At 60.7% G+C, this 18,955-nt stretch overlaps 1 protein-coding gene across 1 annotated transcript; it reads left to right on the forward strand.

The window, feature by feature from the left end:
* The first annotated feature begins 2,188 nt into the window (after positions 1–2,188).
* Positions 2,189–18,947, forward strand: ROBO3 (roundabout guidance receptor 3). The gene is made up of 27 exons (XM_054087029.1): positions 2,189–2,211; positions 3,854–4,044; positions 8,033–8,359; positions 9,420–9,577; positions 9,662–9,782; positions 9,862–10,000; positions 10,671–10,798; positions 10,882–11,006; positions 11,514–11,685; positions 11,784–11,995; positions 12,836–12,917; positions 13,002–13,170; positions 13,257–13,423; positions 13,813–13,934; positions 14,016–14,226; positions 14,306–14,418; positions 14,497–14,668; positions 14,785–14,970; positions 15,753–15,879; positions 15,959–16,062; positions 16,143–16,352; positions 16,795–16,939; positions 17,009–17,176; positions 18,199–18,305; positions 18,380–18,457; positions 18,524–18,631; positions 18,714–18,947. Exons 2-27 carry the CDS (start codon positions 3,906–3,908, stop codon positions 18,926–18,928), a joined length of 4,005 nt encoding a protein of 1,334 aa, XP_053943004.1. The 5' UTR covers positions 2,189–2,211; positions 3,854–3,905; the 3' UTR covers positions 18,929–18,947.
* Positions 18,948–18,955: the final 8 nt, after the last annotated feature.

The following is an 18,955-nucleotide window of genomic DNA, read 5'->3' on the forward strand; positions in this document are numbered from 1 at the left end:
TCCACCAACGCATGCCAGTGACACCTCCTAGAGCATTGTAGGATCGTAGAATAGTTTGGGTTGGAAGGGACCTTAAAGATCATCCTGTCCCACCCCCCGCCATGGGCAGGGACATCCCACTGGATCAGGCTGCCCAAGGTCCATCCAACCTGGCCTTGAACACCTCCAGGGATGGGGCAGCCACAACCCCCCTGGGCAACCTGTGCCAGTGTCTCACCACTCTCATGGTGAAGAAATTCTTCCTAATGTCCAGTCTAAATCTGCCCCTCTCCAGTTTATACCCGTTCCCCCTCATCCTATCACCTTTATGAACAGCCCCTCTCCAGCTTTCCTGTAGCCCCTTCAGGTACTGGAAGGTCGCTATAAGGAGCCTTCTCTTCTCCAGGCTGAACAACCCCAACTCTCTCAGCCTGTTCTCGTATGAGAGGTGCTCCAGCCCTCGGATCACCTTTGTAACCTCCAGTGGACCCATTCCGACAGCTTCATCTCTTTCTTACGTTGAGGATTCCAGAACTGGACACAGTACTCCAGATGAGGTCTCCCAAGAGAGGAACAGAGGGGCAGAATCCCCTCCCTTTCCCTGCTGGCCACGCTGCTTTGGATGCAGCCCAGGACATGATTGGCCTTCTGGGCTGCGAGTGCACGTTGACGGCTCATGTCGAGCTTCTCATCAACCATATGCTCAACAACCATATTTTCATCCCCATATGCTCCCCTAAAACATCCCAGTATGATTCCTTAAAGAAACCATCATCCCTCCAGCATTCTGGTATGCTCCCTGAAACCATTCCAGCATCGTTCCTTCGGGCATGCCAGCATTATTCCCTAAAGCATCCACCCATCGTCCCTAAAGCATCTCGGTGTCATTCCCTACAGCATCCCAGTACGCTGCACTAGAACATCCCAGCATTATCCCTTAGCGTATCCTCCCCCAAAGCACCCCAGTGTCACCCCCAAAGCACCCCAGTGTCCCCCCCGTTACCATTACTGCAATTGCATTCGTGCCTCAGTTCCCCCACCCTGGTGCTGCACAGGGATGAGCCTGGGGAGCTGGGAAAACAGGGAAGGAATAGGGAGACAGTGAAAAGAAGGAGGAATAACAAAGTCCAGGGGAAGCCTCCCCCCTGCCAAACCATTTGGGGGGGGGAACTTTGGGCCGTGGCAGTGAAGGGTCTGGGCGAAGCCTGCGCAAACAGCCACTAATCGCCAAATCAAAGGCAATTAAACGCTGCTGCAGCAGTAATAAATCTGCTAACAAGGAGGCGATGCCCCGGCGCCCGCTGTTTGCCCAGCTGATTATCAGGGATGAATCCTGAGGGGGGATTATCCATTGGGATGAGGCATCTCCTTTGTCTCCTTTCCCCACCCCAAGGCCTCTCTGAGTGGCGATCAGGGGTGGGAATACACGTGCCAGCACTGGGCACCCATCACTGCAGCCTCAGGCCTCGCAGTGGGGTTCACAGTGAGGGGGAATCTCTGGGGCTCCCCAAACCCTCCAAGATTCCCATTACCAACTCCCCTCTTTTCAAAGTGACTCCATGAAAAGAGGCCACAAAGCTTTAACATCCCCTTCCGCCCCCTCTTCCCAGGATTAATGTCCTGTTCCATCCCATTTCCAGGATTAACGTCCTCTTCCACCTCCTCTTCCTGCGCTGGGGATGCCCCATCCATCCCCAGGGATGCCCCAAAGGAGAGAGGGGGACAAACATCCCAGCGTTTAATTCCAGCATCACCTTCAATTCCCATCCTAGAGAGTTATGTGGATAAGAGTTGGATAAACCCGTTAGTCGACAGATAATTTATTTCTTCTTTTGTTTGGATCCCACTGGGCCTCCTGAGACACACACACCCCTCCCCGGCAGGAGAAGCGGAGAAGCTTTGTGGTCTGATGAAATCCATATTTATTTGCTTTCTCCAGGCCTGGCTACGAGCTGGGGGGGGGGATAATGACTGTGTCCCCGTGCGCTGCCAGGACCGGGACTGGGCAGAGCAGGTGCGATACGGACCGGAGGGTGCAGAGCAGTCCCAGATGTGCACAAGGGTCCAAATATGCTCCTGTCTGTGGCTCTGGCACAGCTCTGGAAAGGAGGGAGGGCAGTTGTGTCAGCTCTCCAGATGTGCATCCCCCTGTCTCCTACTTTTGCCTCCAGATGTGTGCAGCTGCAAAGCGCCCGGCTCTCCAGATGTGCACAAGCATCCCTGTGCCTTCAGGTGTGCATCCAGCTGTGGCCCTGGGACCGCTTCTGCGGTGACCTGACCCTCCAGATGTTTGTCTGAACGTGTGTGCATCCCTCAGCCCCCCCAGACGCGAACCCCTCTGAGGTCCTTCGTGGCCCAGATGTGCTGCCAAGTCCCCTTTTCCTCCCAGCTGTGCCCTCTTTGCGGGGAGGTGGGGCAGATTTATGAAGATGTTGAGCCTCTCCCCATCCAGATGTGAGGGCCCTTTTCCTGCTGCCTTTGCCCACCGCACCCCAGAGGTGTTTGCAGATGTGTTGCCCCCACGTTGCCCCTTCCCCTCTGCACCCAACACCCCACGGATCTCCACACCCCAGAGTCCCCCTCTCCCCCAACCCAGGCATCACCCCCACCTTTGCCTAATTGGAACGTCATTAGTGCATCCGTAATGACCCTCTGTAACAAACCCCTTCATAATGAACACCCCATAATGAACTCCTCCATAATGAACCCCCCATAACAACCCCCCCATAATGACTCAGCCATAATGAATCTCCCATAATAAACCCCTCCATAATGCACCCCCCATCACGACCCCCCCATAATGACTCCCTGATTATGACTCTCCCATAACGACCCCCCCCCCATAATGGGGTGCTTGCTGGAGAAGCTGCATTTCTTCACATAGCAGCCTCTCCCCTTAATTAGCTAGTTGCTGATTATGAATTCAGGAGGCATCTTGCAATGGGGCAGATGCTCCCACTCTTCCTCCCTCCAGGATCAAGGCCACTGGGGTCCCGGCCCCCCTAGAAGCGCCTCCCCCTCCCCCGCCTGCTCCCTGGGGACGGGGGCGACGCTGCCTTTCGGGGTGCACTGAGGGGTCCCGCCTTCCCCTGGGGAGTCCCAACCCCCCGGAGTGATGGGGGGTCATTCGGGATGAGGTCAGGCAGCTGCTGCCTCTTCCCCCCCTTCCTTCTCTTCCCTCCAACGCCCGCTTCTCCCTTTGCCCCCCCTCCTCCGGCCACCCCCATCCCCCCTCTCCCTGCCGGGCAGCCCCCACCCGGGGGCCCCCCCCTCCCCAAACAGGGGGCCGGGACCCCCCTCTCTCCGCCCTCCCCCTCCCCGCCGGACACGGGGGCGGTGCCGGGTGTCCGGCGGAGCCGAGCGGGGCTGAGCCAAGCGGGGCTGAGCGGGGCTGGGCTGAGCCGGGCTGGGCTGAGCAGGGCTGGGTTTAGCCTTGCGGGGCTGATCCGAGCCGTGCTGAGCCGGGCTGGGCTGAGCGGGACTGAGCCGAGCTAAGCCGAGCTGAGCCGAGCCGAGCTGAGCTGGGCTGGGCTGATCCGAGCTGGGCTAGGCTGGGTTGAGCGGGACTGATTCGAGCTAAGCTGAGCTGAGCTGAGGTGGACTGGGTTGATCCGGGCTGGATTGATTCGAGCTGGGTTGGGCTGATCCGAGCTGGGTTGATCCGGGCAGGGCTGGGCTGGGCTGATCCGAGCTAGGTTGATCTGAGCTGGGCTGATCTGAGCTGGGCTGATCCGAGCAGGGCTGGGCTGGGCTGATCCGAGCTGAGTTGATCAAAGCTGGACTGATCCGAGCTAGGCTGGGCCGGGCTGATCCGGGCTGAGCCGAGCTGGGCTGATCCGAGCTGGGTTGATCCGAGCTGGGCTGATCCGAACAGGGCCGGGCTGGGCGGAGCGGGGCCGGATCGGGCCGATCGGATCCGAGCCGGGATGCTGCGGTACCTGCTGAAGACGCTGCTGCAGATGAACCTGTTCGCGGACTCGCTGCCGGCCGAGGGCTCCAACTCCTCGCGGCTCCTGCTCGGCACCAACCGCAGCCTCGCGGCGCTGCCGCCACCCGGGGCCAACGGTACGTGAGCGGCTCCCCGGGACCCCACCGGCACCTGCCCGGTGTCCCCAAACCGGGACCGGACCCGTGTCACCGAACTGGGACGGTTTCCGTGTCACAGAATCAGGACCCCAAATAGGGACCCGTCCTCTCGTCCCCAAACTGGAACCTGCCTGTTGTCACCGAACTGAGACCCTAAACCGGGACCCCAAACAGGGACCTGCCCGGTGTCCCCAAACAGGGACCGGACCCGTGTCACCGAACAGGGACGATGTCTTGTGTCACAAAACCGGGACCCCAAATCAGGACCCCGAACCTGGGGGTTCGTGACCTGTAGTCACGTCCCCAGACCGAGACCTGCCCGGTGTCCCCAGATCGGGACCCGACCCGTGTCACCGAACCGAGACCCCGAACAGGGACCCCAAAGCAGGACCTGCCGCGTGTCCCCAGGCTGGGGCTCCAAATCGGGACCAGCTCCACAACGCAGAACCGGGACCTGCCCTGCGCCCCCAAACCGGGACCGGCTCTGTGTCCCCAAACTGGGACCTGCCTCATGTCCCCAAAACGGCACTCGCCCTGTGCCCCCAAGCCAGGATTGGCCCTACATTCCCAAATCGGGACCTGCCCCACTTCTCCAGACTTACCCCACGTCCCCAAGCTGGGACCTTCGCCATGTCCCCAAACCAGGACTGGCCCCATGTCCTGTGTCCCCACTCCGGGACGTCCCCATACCATGAATTGGGAGCGATGCTGTGTCCCCAGACAGTTCCTGTGACCCCAAACCGGCACCAACCTGGTGTCCCCAGACCAGTCTGGTGTCCCCAAATCACAAACCAGGGGCAAACTCCTGTTCCCAAACCAGTCTTATGTCCCTACACCGACTCCCAGACTGTGAAATGGGACTGATCCAGTGTCTCTAAGTTGTCCCCGTGTCCCTTTGCTGATCCTATGCAGCTGAAACGGGGGTGACCCAGTGCCCCCAAATCGCCCCCGTGTCCAGACACCAATTCCCAGATTCTGAGCCAGACTCAGCCCTGTGTCCCCAAACCATCCCCATGTTTCTGAGCCAGGAGCGTCCCCGGTGTTCCTAAACTGTTCTGTGTCATCAAACCAACCCCTAAACCCTGATCCAGGAGAGACCCCATACCCCAAACCACCCCCATGTCCCCAGACCATCTCCATGTCTCCAAAAAACTCTGTGTCCCCAAACCAGCCCTATGTCCCTAAACCAATCCCATGTCCCCAAGTTAGGAGGGACCTCGGTGTTCCCAAACCAAGCCCTGGACTATGAGCTGGGAGGGATCCCACACCCCCAGCCCATCCCCATGTCCCCAAACTGGCCCCGTGTCCCTGAGCTGGAATGGAGAGGAGGGCAGAGCAGGAGAGCCCGGGAGGGGGGGACAAGGGAGGCGGTGTCCGTCTGAATTTTAAGCACTTTTTTGAGCTTTCCCCCTCCTTTTTAGCCTGATCTTCCACTTCCAGCTGGCTCTGGGAAGGGGGCTGGTTGGGGGTACGGTCCCCAAACCCCCACAGAAACCCCTCCTTGGTGCAGGCAGCCTGGCGCAGGGGGGAGCCTGGCCTGACCCCCCCGCATGTCCCAATTAGCCACCGGGCCAGCTGCGGCCCCCGTGGCCCCTGCTGCGCCCACCCCACCCCGCTGCTGCCCCACGGGGTGCCCGGTACCCTGCAGCATCCCTCCACGTCCCCATGGCAGCTGCATCCTGTCCCCATGGCAACCCATCCCAGGGTGCCCCGAATCACAGCCCCCCCCCCCCCCCCCCCCAATGGATGCTCGGGAGCTGGGGCAGGAGGCGTGTGCAAGCGTGTGTGCAAATGGGGGGGGCATGTGCACATGGTGTGCATGCGTGGGGCTGCGTGCGTGTGTGTGCATGTGTGTGCATGTGTGTGTGCAAATGGGGGGCATGCGTGCATGGGGGCATGCGTGGGGCTGCGTGCAGGCATGTGCACATGTGTGTGCAAATGGGGGGCAAAGTGTATGGTGTGCATGCGTGGGGCTGCGTGCATGCGTGTACATGTGCGTGTGCATATAGGGGGCATATGGGCCCCCCTATATGGGGGGGGCCCCCATATGGGTGTGCATGCGTGTGCACGTGTGTGTGCAAATGGAGGGCATGTGTGCATGGTGTGCATGCATGGGTCTGCGTACATGCGTGCACATGTGTGTGCATGCTTGCGCACCCCGCTGGTACACGTGTGTGGCCGTGCAGAGATGTGCACATGTGTGCATCTGCAAATGCATGTCTGCCTGAGCACACGTGCTTATGTGGACCCATGTGTGTGTGCGTGTACATGTGTGTCTGTAAGTGCACGCACACTATAAGGGCAAGCGTATGCTGATGCATGTTCATGGGTGTGTTCACGTGCATGTGTGTGCTCATACCCATCTGGGTGTGCGATGGCGTGTGCGTGTGCAGCTGGACTCTGGGACAGCAGTGACGCTCGGTGACCACAGCCTGAATTGCAGTGGCAGCTGGGGGTGGCACTGGGGACACGGGGAGGGGGGTCAAATCATCCATACCCAGCCAGTTATATCCCAGCATTAATCAGCATTAATTATATCGCCATTAATGAGCATTCATTAATTCCTGTGCCTTAATGGTGGGGATTTCCCTGGAGCAGCCCCACAGACCCAATATGGGGTTTTTTTCAAATTAAAACTAAGCATTTTCGGCACCCCGGCATTACCAGCTCTGCTGCCGAAAATCATCACTCACAGCTGATGGAATAAAAGCCTTTCTGGGGTGATTCAGTGCCAGCTCCGCTCTGCCCCAACACCCTCTCCCCAGCTGGAAACTGGGCAGAAAAGGGATGTTCCTGGGAGCAGAGCTGCTTTTTGCACCTGTCCCCACTCCTGGGGATGCAAGGTCTGACCCCCTCCCACTGCTCCTGCCCTATCAGCAGGAATGCGGGGTGTGATGGGGATGTGGGATGCGATGGGGATGAGGGATGGGGATGTGGGATGCCGGATGTGATGGGGATGTGGGATGCAATGGGGATGCGGGATGTGATGGGGATATGAGAATCAATGGGGATGTGGGATGCGATGGGGATGCGGGATGCAATGGGGATGTGGGATGCAATGGGGATGCGGGATGCGATGGGGATGTGGGATGCGATGGGGATGCGGGATGTGATGGGGATATGAGAATCATATGCGATGGGGATGCGGGATGCGATGGGGATGCGGGATGCGATGGGGATGCAGGATGCGATGGGGATGTGGGATGCAATGGGGATGCAGGATGCGATGGGGATGCGGGATGCAATGGGGATGCAGGATGCGATGGGGATGCAGGATGCGATGGGGATGTGGGATGCAATGGGGATGCAGGATGCGATGGGGATGCGGGATGCAATGGGAATGTGGGATGCGATGGGGATGTGGGATGCGATGGGGATGCGGGATGCGATGGGGATGCGGGATGCGATGGGGATGCACTATGTGATGGAAACAGAGGGTTGAAATGGAAATGTGGGGTATGACGGGGATGAGGGATAAAATCAGAATGTGGAATGCAATGGGAATGTGGGATGCAACAGAGGTCGGGGTTGCAGTGTGGGTGTGAGATGTGATGGGGATACAGGAGGTGATGAGGATGCAGGAAGCAATGTAGATGCAGGATGCAGCGGGGATGTGGGATGCAGTGTAGTCATGTGATGGGATGGGGATGCCGTGGGGATACGGGCTGAGGGACCAAGGCTGGGGTATGCTCCAAGCACACCATGTCAACATGCAGTGATGCTGCCAGGCTGCACCCTGGCCCCGGCACCCATTACACCAGCCGCCTCGCTGCCGCTTGCCTTCCCTGTGCAGTGAGGGGGATGCACTGGACTAAGCGTGGGCCACACTTCGTCTCCTCTCAGTCACCGAGCAGGCGATAGTGCTGGAAAAGTGCCCTGCAAGACGATGGGGGATGCTCAGCTCCCCACACCCCTTGCCCACCGCCATAGGAGGGCAATGGGCACCACCTCCCTGTTTTGTGCACAGGGTCCTACCCTCAGCTGGAGGATGTGGCACCCCGTATCGTGGAGCACCCCACGGATCTCCTCGTCTCCAAGGGGGAACCGGCCACCCTGAGCTGCAAAGCCGAGGGACGCCCGTCCCCAGTGGTGGAGTGGTACAAGGATGGGGAAAAGGTGGAGACAGACCAGGAGGACCCTCGGTCCCACCGCACCCTTCTGCCAGGGGGGTCCCTCTTCTTCCTGCGCATCCTCCATGGCCGTCGGGGGAAGCCTGATGAGGGGGTCTATGTCTGCGTGGCCAGGAATTACCTGGGGGAGGCCACCAGCAGGAATGCCTCCCTGGAGGTGGCTGGTGAGCGCCCTGGGGGAGGGTGGTGGGAAGATGCTGGGGGGACATTGGGGGGGTTGGGTATCACCACTGAGCTCAGCCCGGTGTGGCGGCTGCTGAAACGGGTGGCTGCAAAGCTCCAGGCCTGGCACTACTAAGTGAAAATAAGTGAAAAGAAGCGAAAAGAAGTGAAAATAAGTGAAAAGAAGCGAAAAGAAGTGAAAAGAAGTGAAAATAATGTCCCTGGTGCCACCCCCAGCTCCACGGTTCCAGCTGAGCTGAGGCTCAGGGTCAGACTCAGAAGGAGTGCGATGCTGGAGTTAAATCCGGCTGGGCTTTGGCTCAGATGTGGATTTAGTTCAGTCACCAGAGAGTCATGGAATCATGGAATGTTTTGGGCTGGAAGGGATCTCAAAGCCTATCCAGTCCCACCCCCTGCCATGGGCAGGGACACCTCCCACTGGATCAGGGGCTCCAAGCCCCATCCAACCTGGCCTGGAACCCCTCCAGGGATGGGGCAGCCACCACTGCTCTGGGCAACCTGGGCCAGGGCCTCCCCACCCTCACAGGAGAACACTTCGTCCTAAAATCTCGTCTCAGTCTCCCGTCTTTCAGCTCAAAACCATCCGCTCATCCTATCCCTGCACTCCCTGATCAAGAGCCCCTCCTAATGTCTAATCTCAATCTTCCCTCTTACAATTTAAAGCCATCCCCCCTTGTCCTGTCATTCCAGACCTTTACAAAAAGTCCCTCCCCAGCTTTCCTGGAGTCCCTTTCAGTCTTGGAAGCTGCTCTAAGGTGTCCTCGGAGCCTTCTCTTCTCCAGGCTGAAAAACCCCAACTCTCTCAGCCTGTCCTCGTTCAGGAACTCCAGCCCTTGGATCACTGGGGGACACAGGGCTGGATTTGCAGGGTGGGGGGAGTTACTCCCTGGATTAGGGTCGGATCCTGGTCCTGCTGACCTTAACTGAAATATCAGTGAGGTTTATCTTCTCATGCTGGGAAAGGGGAGGGATCCCCTGCACAAGGGATGTCAGGCTGGGGAAACTGAGGCAGGGCTGATGTCATGCTTCCCCCCCCCCCAGTACTGCGGGATGATTTCCGGCAGCCCCCTGGGGATGTGGTGGTGGCTGTGGGTGAACCAGCGGTCCTGGAGTGCATCCCACCTCGCGGCCACCCCGAACCCAGCGTCTCCTGGAAAAAGAACGGTGCCTGGCTCAGCGACAAGGATGAGCGCCTGACGGTAAGAGATTTTGGGGGACATCCCCAAAATCAGGGTTGAATGTGGGGGCTGAGCCCTCCCTGGCTGAGCTGCATTGCCCTTCAGATCCGCGGTGGGAAGCTGATGTTGGCCAGCACTCGCAAGAGCGATGCTGGCATCTATGTCTGCGTGGCCACCAACGTGGTGGGGGAGCGGTACAGCCAGCCGGCCGAGCTGGTGGTCTTCGGTAAGTGGGGACAGGGGTGTCATTTTCGAGGTGTCAAGGGGTGGGTGCCTTCCAGACGGGACTGACGGCCACCCCGCAGAGCGCCCAATGTTCAGCAAGAGGCCCCTCAACCAAGCGGTGCTGGTGGAGGGGACGGCAGAGTTTCCCTGCGAGGCGCTGGGAGACCCGCAGCCATTGGCTCGCTGGCGCAAGGAGGAGGGAGAACTGCCACCGGGAAGGTAAGCGAGGGCGAGGGGGCTGGTGCAGGGGCCAGGGTGATGTCTGCGGTGCAGCCAGGCGGCATCGCTGCGTGCTGGCATGGTGTGCTGGGAGCATCTCCTAGCTTTGTTGCAGTCTGCATGCCCATGACATCCCCCTCACATCCTGCATCTCATCCCATCACACATCTACGTTGCGTCTCATGTCCCCATTGCATCCTGCATCTCCGTTCCTTCCTGCATCCCCATTGTGTGTCCATCACTCCATGACACCTCACTTCACTGTTACATCTTATGTCTTCAACACATCCCCATCGCATCCCCATCACCTCTTTTATCCTGATGCATCCCCACCACCTCCTGTATCCCCATCGCATTCCACATCCACATTGCAACTCCCACCTCTGTTGCATCTCACATTCCCACCACATTCCACATCTTGATTGTATCCCTCATCCTCATCACACCCCACATTTCCATTGCATCCTTCTGTTTCCATCGCATCCTTCTGTTTCCATTGCATCCCACATCCCCGTTGTACCTACATCCCCATCACATCCCACATCCCCATGACATCCCACATCTTGCCTGCATCCCGCATCCCCATCGCATCCCCACCTCCTCCCACATCCCCGCAGCACCCCATGGCACCCTGCTGGCACGACGACCTCTCTGGGTGCCCCCTCCCCAGGTGGGAGGTGCTGCCCGACAACACCCTGCGGATCAGCCGCCTGCAGCCGGAGGATGAAGGCACCTACACCTGCGTGGCCGACAACAGCGTGGGCCGTTCGGAAGCCTCAGGCACCCTCACTGTGCACGGTAAGGGACGGTCCCCAAAGGGAGTGCCCGAGGGTGCTGGCAAAGTGCCGGGCGAGCCCTCCTCTCTGGCCGCGCTGCGGCAGTGCCCCCCCAGCTCGTCACCGGGCCCCGCGACCAGACCGTCACCCCCGGCCAGAGTGTGACCTTCCAGTGCCAGAGCAAGGGCAACCCACCGCCCGCCGTGTTTTGGCAGAAGGAGGGCAGCCAGGTCTGCCCCAGCCCTGTCCTTGTCCCTGTCTCCATCCCCATTGCCGTCCCCATCCCTGTCTCTATCCCCATCCCATCCCTGTCCTTGTCCATGTCTCCATCCCGTCCTTGTCCCCATCCTCATCCCTGTTCCTGCCCCGAACCTGTCCCTATCCCCATCCCACCCATCCCTGACCCCATCCCTGTCCTAATTCCTGTCCTCATCCCTGTCACCATCCTTGTCCCCATTCCTGGCCCCATCCTTGTTCTCATCCCTGTCCCCACCCTTGTCCCCATTCCTGTCCCCATCCTTGTCCTCATTCCTATCCCCATCGTTGTCCTTATCCCTGGCGCCCCATCCCTGTCCCCATCCCTGTCCCCATTCCTGGCCCCATCCTTATCCCCATTCCTGCCCCAACCCTGTCCCCATCCCCATCCCACCCTTCCCATCTCCATCCCTTTCCATGTCCTTGTCCCCACCCCACTCTCTCCTCCACTCAGTGCCCCTCTGTACGCTCCCTCCCCCCAGACCCTGCTGTTTCCCGGGCAGCCCCCTCACTCCGCTGCCCGATTTTCCGTGAGCCCTGGTGGTGCCATCACCATCGCCGACGTGCGGCCGGCCGATGCCGGGCGTTACCTGTGCCAGGCGGTCAGCGTGGCCGGCAGCGTCCTGGCCAGGGCCCGGCTGGATGTGGCAGAGGGTAAGTCCTGCGCTGCAGAGCCCCGGCGCACTCGGTGCACGAGTGACCCTGCCGGCACCGAGCGCTTCCAAGGGTGCAAGAGCCCGATTCTCCTGCAGTGCCGGCTGCACAGCACCCGCCCGTGATCCACCAGGGACCTGCCAACCACACGCTACTGCCGGTGGGTGCCACGGCGCGGCTGCCATGCCATGTGGGGAACGGGGACCCCCCGGCCAGCGTGGGGTGGTGGAAAGATGGCAGCGCCCTGGTGGGTGCCCAGCCCCGAGCCAGCCTGCTGGAGAACGGCACCCTGCGGATCAGTGCGCTCCGGGTGAGCTGGGACAGAGCGGGCGCATGGCACCCACAGCACCCAGGGGCAGGGGATGTTACAGGAGTTGGGGGTGCAAGGGGTGGGGGATGCTCAGGGGAGTGGGCGCTCAGGTCAGTGGGTGCTTTGGGTTGAAGGTGCAAGGGGTGGTGTGTACTCAGGGTGGGGGGTGCTCAGGGTTGGGGTTGCAATGCATGGTGGGTGCTCAAGGTGGGGGGTGCTCAGGGTGGTGGATGCTCAGGTCAGTGGGTGCTTTGGGTTGACAGTGCAAAAGGTGGTGGGTGCTCATAGTGTTGGTGGGTTCTCGGGTGGGTGGGTGCGACAGGCAGCATGTGCGAAGGGTGGTGGGTGCTCATGTGGGTGGGTGCTCAGAGGGGTGGGTACTCAAGGTGGAGGGTGCAGGGGGTGGTGGGTTCAATGGGCAGTGGGTACTCATGGTGGTAGGTGCTTTGGGTTGAGGGTGCAAAGGGTGATGGGTACAAGGTGTGGTGGGTTCTCAGGTGGATGGGTGCAATAGGCAGCATGTGCAAGGAGTGGTGGGTGCTCAGGAGGGTGGGTTTTCAGGGTGGTGGGTGCTTAGAGGGGTGGGTGCTCAGGGTGGGGGGGTACAATGCATGGTGGGTCCTCAGAGAAGTGGGTGCAAGGCATGGTGGGTGCTTAGGTAGGTGGGTGCTGGGTGTTCAGGTGAGTGGGTGCAAGGGGTAGTAGATACTAGAGGAGATGGGTGCTCAGGTTGGTTGGGTGCTCATGTGAGTGTGTGCAAGGATTGGTGGGTGCTTGGGGTGATGGGTGTAAAGAGGGTGGGTGCTCAGGGTGATGGGGCAGGAGCTCTTCCCTTCGTAGGTGACAGACTCTGGGCACTATGAGTGCGTGGCCACCAGCTCAGCGGGTGAGACACGTTGGGGTGGCTCCTTGGAGGTGCAAGGTGGGTCACAGGGATGTCACCGCACCAGGGACACTGTGGCACTGGGGATGCAGCCATCCCAGATCTCCATGCATCTTTCCACAGATGAAGGATCCAGCCTCTCCTCACCATGGCCTGAGCTCGGCGTCCTTCCCAGGCCACCCTCCACCCCTGTGGTCACCAATGTCACCAAAAGCAGCGTCACCCTGAGCTGGAAAGGGAATGAGGACAGTGGTGCCACTGATGTCACCTCTTACATTGTGGAGGCTTTCAGGTATCCCGCAAGCATCCTCTCTGGCTGCAGAGGTGACGTAGTGGCGCAGTGCCACCGTGCCACGGGTCACCCCTGTCTCCTGGCAGCCAGGCAGTGGGTGGCCCATGGCAGACAGTGGCAGCTGATGTAGAGGGCGAGACCCACACGGTGAGTGGCCTTGTCCCCAACACCATCTACCTCTTTTTGGTGCGGGCGGTCAACGCCTATGGCCTCAGCGACCCCAGCGGCATCTCGGAGCCTGTGCGCACCCAAGGTGAGACCCAGCAGTGATGCCAACCGAGGTGTTCATGAACGCACTCTTGAGTCCATCTCCGCCTTATGATGCTGATGGAGCTGTGTACATCCTCCTTTGTGTACATCTCCATTCCTTATTGCCCATGGAGGCTCCAATGAACCCACCACCCTTGGGCGCATCTTCATTTGGTGACATTAATGGAGGTGCCCGTGCACCCATCACCCTTGGGTTCATCCCTGCTTGGTGATGCCAGTGGAGGTTCTCACAGACCCATCACCCTTAGGTGCATCCCCACTCGGTGACACCAGTGGAGTTGCCCAAGGATTCCCCACTCTTGCATGCACCCCTGTCCAAAGATGCAGATGGAGGTGCCTCATGGACCCACCACCCTCTCATGTTCTCAGCAGACATCAGCCCCACTCAACAAGGCCTGGATCCCAAACAGGCACAGCAGGAGCTGGCACAAGTGGCCGTGCACCTGCAGGAGCCCGTGGTGCTGCCGACGGGCGCTGTTCGCCTCTCCTGGACTGTGAGTGCCGTGCCGTTCCACTAGGACAGGGCTCCCAGTGCTGAGCATCCTTCCCACCCATCCCTCCTGTTGGGTCCCCAGGTGGAGCGCCAAGCACCCTTCCTTCAGGGCTACCGTGTGCTCTATCGATTGCGTGGTGGGCGCTGGGAGGAGGCGCAGGTGCCGGGGGAGCGGGAGGCTCTGCTCACCGACCTGCGCCGAGGCCAGGACTACGAGGTCAAGGTCCAACCCTACTTCCATCACCTCCAAGGGCCCGACAGCGCCGTACGTGCCTTGCGCACCCCCGAGGCAGGTGAGTGTGGGGATGGAGGCGATGGCCAAGGCTCCCTGGGGACATCCTGGAGGTGACACCCTGTGTCCCCTCCCGGCAGCCCCCAGTGCTCCGCCACGAGCTGTCAGTGTGGCCAGTAATGGCACCAGCATCCGCATCTCCTGGCAGCCACCGCCACCGGCCGAGCACAATGGTGTCATCCGCACCTACCAGGTAAGGGTGGGTGGTGGCGGGGAGGTGGCAGATCCCCTCTGTGTCCCATCATATCATGACAGGTCCCTCGCTCCCCAGATCTGGTGTTTGGGCAACGAGAGCCGCTTCCACATCAACCAGAGCGTGGAGGGGACAGTGCTGGTGGCAGTGCTGAGGGGTCTGGTCCCCGGTGTCCCTTACCACGCTGAAGTTGCTGCCGCCACTAGTGCCGGCATCGGCGTCCCCAGTGCCCCTGTCCCCATCAGCATTGGTGAGTCTCTAGTTGCCACCACCGTGCCCATGGGTGGGGTTGGCCAGGGTCACTCCGGCACTAGGGATGGCTCCTTGGCACCCCTGGTCTGTCTCCCTTCCCCATGTTGCCTGCAGCCCCCCTGGTGGAGCAGGACACGGGGCCGGCGGGTGGGAGCAGCGTGACGGAGCATCTGGCTGAGGTGGCCAGGCGGCCAGCCTTCATTGCCGGTGTCGGCGGTGCCTGCTGGGTTGTCCTCACTGCCTTCGCCATCTGGGTCTACAGCCGCCGCAGGAGGAAGAAGGAACTGAGCCACTTCACTGGTACAGAACCATGTAATCGTAGAAACACTTGGTTGGAAAAGACCTTTGAGATCATAGAGTCCAACCATCCCTGCCCTCGACTGAACCATCCCTGAGCACCACATCTGCCCAGCTTTTAAACACCTCCAGAGTTGGGGACTCCACCACCTCCCTGGCCAGCCTCTGCCAGGACCCAACGGGAGGGATGCGTGGGAAGGATGCTCAGCACTGGGAGCCCTGTACTGGTGGCACTTCACTTTCAGTGAAGACGTTTTCCCTGATGTCCAACCTAAACCTGCTCTGGTGCAAACTGAGGCCATTTCCTCTCGTCCTGCCACCCATCATTGGGGAGGAGAGACCAGCATCCACCTCACCACGACCTCCTGTCAGGTGGTTGCAGAGAGCAATGAGATCTCCCCTCAGCCTCCTCTTCTCCCTGGAGGTGTTCAAGGCCAGGTTGGATGGGCCTTGGGCAGCCTGATCCAGTGGGATATCCCTGCCCATGGCAGGGGAGTTGGAATTAGATGATCTTTAAGGTCCCTTCCAACCCAAACTATTCTGTGAGTCTATGATTCTATGATTCTGTGATTCTGTGATTCTCCAGATTCAACAGCCCCAGGTCCCTCAGCTGCTCCTCATAACCCTTGTGCTCCATAACCCTTGTTCTCCAGCCCCTTCCCCAGTTCCGTTCCCTTCTCCAGACATGCTCCAGCCTCTCAAAGTCTTTCTCACTGCCTGCTAACCCCAGGGCACCCCGGGCACCCATCCCCACCCCTGGCCACCCCCTGCCTCTCTCGTTCCAGCATCCTTCACCTATACTCCCACCAGCAAGGCGATGAGTGTTGTGGGGACCCGGCGTGGCCCCTCACCGCCTTCACCCTCCCCTCTTTCCTCAGTCGCCTTCCCGGCTCCCATGCGTGGAAGCCCCAGGTGAGCCCCCAGTGTCCATCCTGCTCCCCGGGACCCCCAACATCAGCCGCCTGCATCCCTTCACCCCGTTTCCTTGCAGGACAGCCGCTGGCGGGGGTTACCTGTGGCTGGCAGACGCGTGGCGTGGTGGCAGCATGGCCGGCGCTACGGGCTGCTTGGGGAACCCCGAGAGATACTACAATGGTGAGTGGGCATTGTAGGGGTGGGCGGCTTGGATTCGGGGGGTCACAGTCGATGCTGAGGGTGCTGGTCGCCTCCTGCAGATGCTGGCATCACCCGTTACATTGCCCAGACGGAGCAGTTTGGGGCAGGCGCTGGTGAGGGGCCGGTGTACAGCACCATCGAGGCAGAGGGCGAGGAGCTCCACAGCTTTCCCCGTCCGTTCTCGCAGCACGAGGCCCCCTACGCAGCAGCGGGGCTCCAGCCGGTGGAAACCCTGGTCCCCCAGGCACCCCGTGTCTGGGCCGAGCATGGTAGGGTGGCGGCTCGGGTTGGGGGGACACGTAGGTGCTGATGGCAGGGTCTCCTCTCCACAGCCTCCCCCAGCATCTCCAGGGAGAGCTTAGAGCAGCTTCCAGTCCTGAAAGGGGCTCCAGGAAAGTTGGGGAGGGGCTCTGGATCAGGGAGAGGATGAGGGGGAACGGTTTTCAGCTGAAAGAGGTGAGATTGAGATGAGACATTAGAAAGAAATTCTTCACGCTGAGGGTGGGGAGGCCCTGGCCCAGGTTGCCCAGAGCAGTGGTGGCTGCCCCATCCCTGGAGGGGTTCCAGGCCAGGTTGGATGGGTCTTGGAGCCCCTGATCCAGTGGGAGGTGTCCCTGCCCATGGCAGGGGGTGGGACTGGATGGGCTTTGAGGTCCCTTCCAACCCAAACCATTCCAGTTTCTCTGGTTCTGTAATACTTCCTCACTGCAGGGGCCAAAGGGAGGAAGCTGGGGCAAGCGGTGAAACCGCCGGCAGTGAGCTGGATGGAGATGCTGCCCCCACCGCCCTCAGCCAGTGAGCTCAGCCGATGCACTCAGGAGGAGGAGGAGGAAGAAGATGAACAGCCAGCTGAAGGGTGAGTGTGGGAGCTGGGAGGCCGGGGCATGCTGGCCCCAGCACCCACCTTGTGGTCCACACCCAGCAGGTTGGGGATGGAGGAGTGGTACCCCAGTGAGGATGTCCCCTGTGCCACCACCGCATCCTCACCCGCCGATCCCTCCAGCTGCCGGTCCACCGTCACGCTGACACCATCACCCCGCACTGCTGAGGACGTGTCCCGACTCCACGACTTCGATAGCCCCCGTCTGCCCTGGTAGGAGATGGGCCTTGCTTGGTTCGGCTCTGCCATTGGCGCTTGGATGTCCCATCAGGGTCTAGATGTGCCCCCATGGTCTGCATGTCCCATTGCAATCCAGCCATCTTGTCACAATCCAACCTTGCCATGCCATGGTGGTCTGGCTGTGTCATTGGCATCCAGATGTCCCATCGGGGTCTGGACATTCCACTGGGATCTGGATGTTCCATAGCAATTCAGCCACATTGTCACGATCTGCCCCCACTGTGCCATCATGGTCCATTGGGGTCTGGATGTCTCACTGGGGCGTGGATGTCCCACCGCGCTCCAGATCTATCCATGTTGTCACCACCCTGCTGTCCGGTTGTGCTCCAGCCATGCTGTCATGAACCATGTGTGGTGCTGTGGGCTGGCTGTGCCGTGACAATCCAGCTGTGCCGTCACAATCCAGTTGTGCCATCACGATGTGGATACGCTGCTGTGAGCTGGCTGGGACATCGCCATCCAGCTGTGCTGCCGTGGCCGGCTCTGCCACAATCTGGCAATGCCATCGCAATCCTGGCCATGCTACTGCCATGCAGCTGTGCCATTAGGGGCCAGATGTACTATTGCTATCCAGCTGTGCACTGGCAATCCAGCTGTGCTGTGATCCAGCTGTGCTGCGGCCCAGCTGTGTAGCTGAAGCCCAGCTGTGCGATTGCAATCCCGTCGTGGCGTTGCAGTCCAGCTGTGCTGGCAATACAGTTGTGCTGCAATCCAGCTGTGTGGCTGCAGCGGATCAATATGCTCATAATCCAGCTGTGCTACAGCCATGCTTTTGCAACCCTGTGGCGCAGCTGTGATCCAGCTGTGGCACTGCCACCCAGCCGTTCCACCACACTCCTCCAGCTGTGGCACTTCAACCCAACCAAGCCATTGCCATCCAGCTGTGCCACTCCAGCCTTCCCATGCTGTTGGCATCCAGCTGTGCCACTGCAAATCAGCTTCTCCCTGTCCCGGCACAGCCCGGCACCAGCACAGCTTCCCCCCCTCTCTGCCAGGAGCCCCCCCCGCGGTGCCAGCCCCACTCCCCATGCCGGCAGCCCCGCGCCGAGCCCAGATGCCAGCGAGCGCCCCTTGCCCCGAGCCCGCTGCCTCGCCACCACTGGTGAGCCTGGGGGTCCCTTTGGGTGGGACAGGGGTGTCACCTGCAGGGGGGGCTGACTCTGCCACCACCTGCAGGGAAACCTCGTGGGGGGACCATGAAAAGTCACCCAAAGCCCAAATGCAGCCGCTATCGCCGGGAAAAGCAGCTGGGAGGTGAGTGGGGAGGGGAATGGGGGGCCCGGGGGGTTCAGGGGGGCTCAACTCTCTCCTCTGCCCCAGAGCTGCCACCGCCACCAGTGCCACCACCAGGAGAGACTCCCGGCCCGTGCCCCGAGCAGGAGCCGAGCAGGGCTGAGCACAAGGTCCCCCAGTGCCTGTCCCGTGCAGGTAAACTGGAGCAGCCACCCTGTGCCCCAGGGGTTGGGGGGGCACCGCCGCCAGCCCCCCAACCTCACCCCCTCCCTTGCAGAGGAGCTCATCCCATACAGCAAACCCTCCTGCCCACCCTGGGGTCCAGCGTCCAGCAGCTGCTCCACCATGGGCAGCATCTCGTCCAAGGGCTCCACCAGCTCCCGCGGCCACGGGTCGGGGAGCAGCCGGACGGCGGGGGATGCCAGCAAAGGGACCGGGCATCGCCGCCGCCCGGGACCCCCCTTTCCTTGCCCAGCCCAGGAGAAGAGATAAAGCAGAGGGCGAGGTGGTGGCAGGGCT

The sequence above is a fragment of the Cuculus canorus genome, chromosome 23 (genome assembly GCF_017976375.1).
Source record: "Cuculus canorus isolate bCucCan1 chromosome 23, bCucCan1.pri, whole genome shotgun sequence".
Lineage (NCBI taxonomy): Eukaryota > Metazoa > Chordata > Aves > Cuculiformes > Cuculidae > Cuculus > Cuculus canorus.

Excerpts from the sequence above, each read along its gene's own strand:
- ROBO3 (XM_054087029.1), top strand. The coding sequence starts at position 3,906 with ATGCTGCGGTACCTGCTGAAGACGCTGCTGCAGATGAACCTGTTCGCG. Across the intron at positions 4,045-8,032 it reads GCCGCCACCCGGGGCCAACG|GGTCCTACCCTCAGCTGGAG; the intron begins GTACGTGAGCGG and ends TTTTGTGCACAG. Across the intron at positions 12,918-13,001 it reads TGGCTCCTTGGAGGTGCAAG|ATGAAGGATCCAGCCTCTCC; the intron begins GTGGGTCACAGG and ends ATCTTTCCACAG.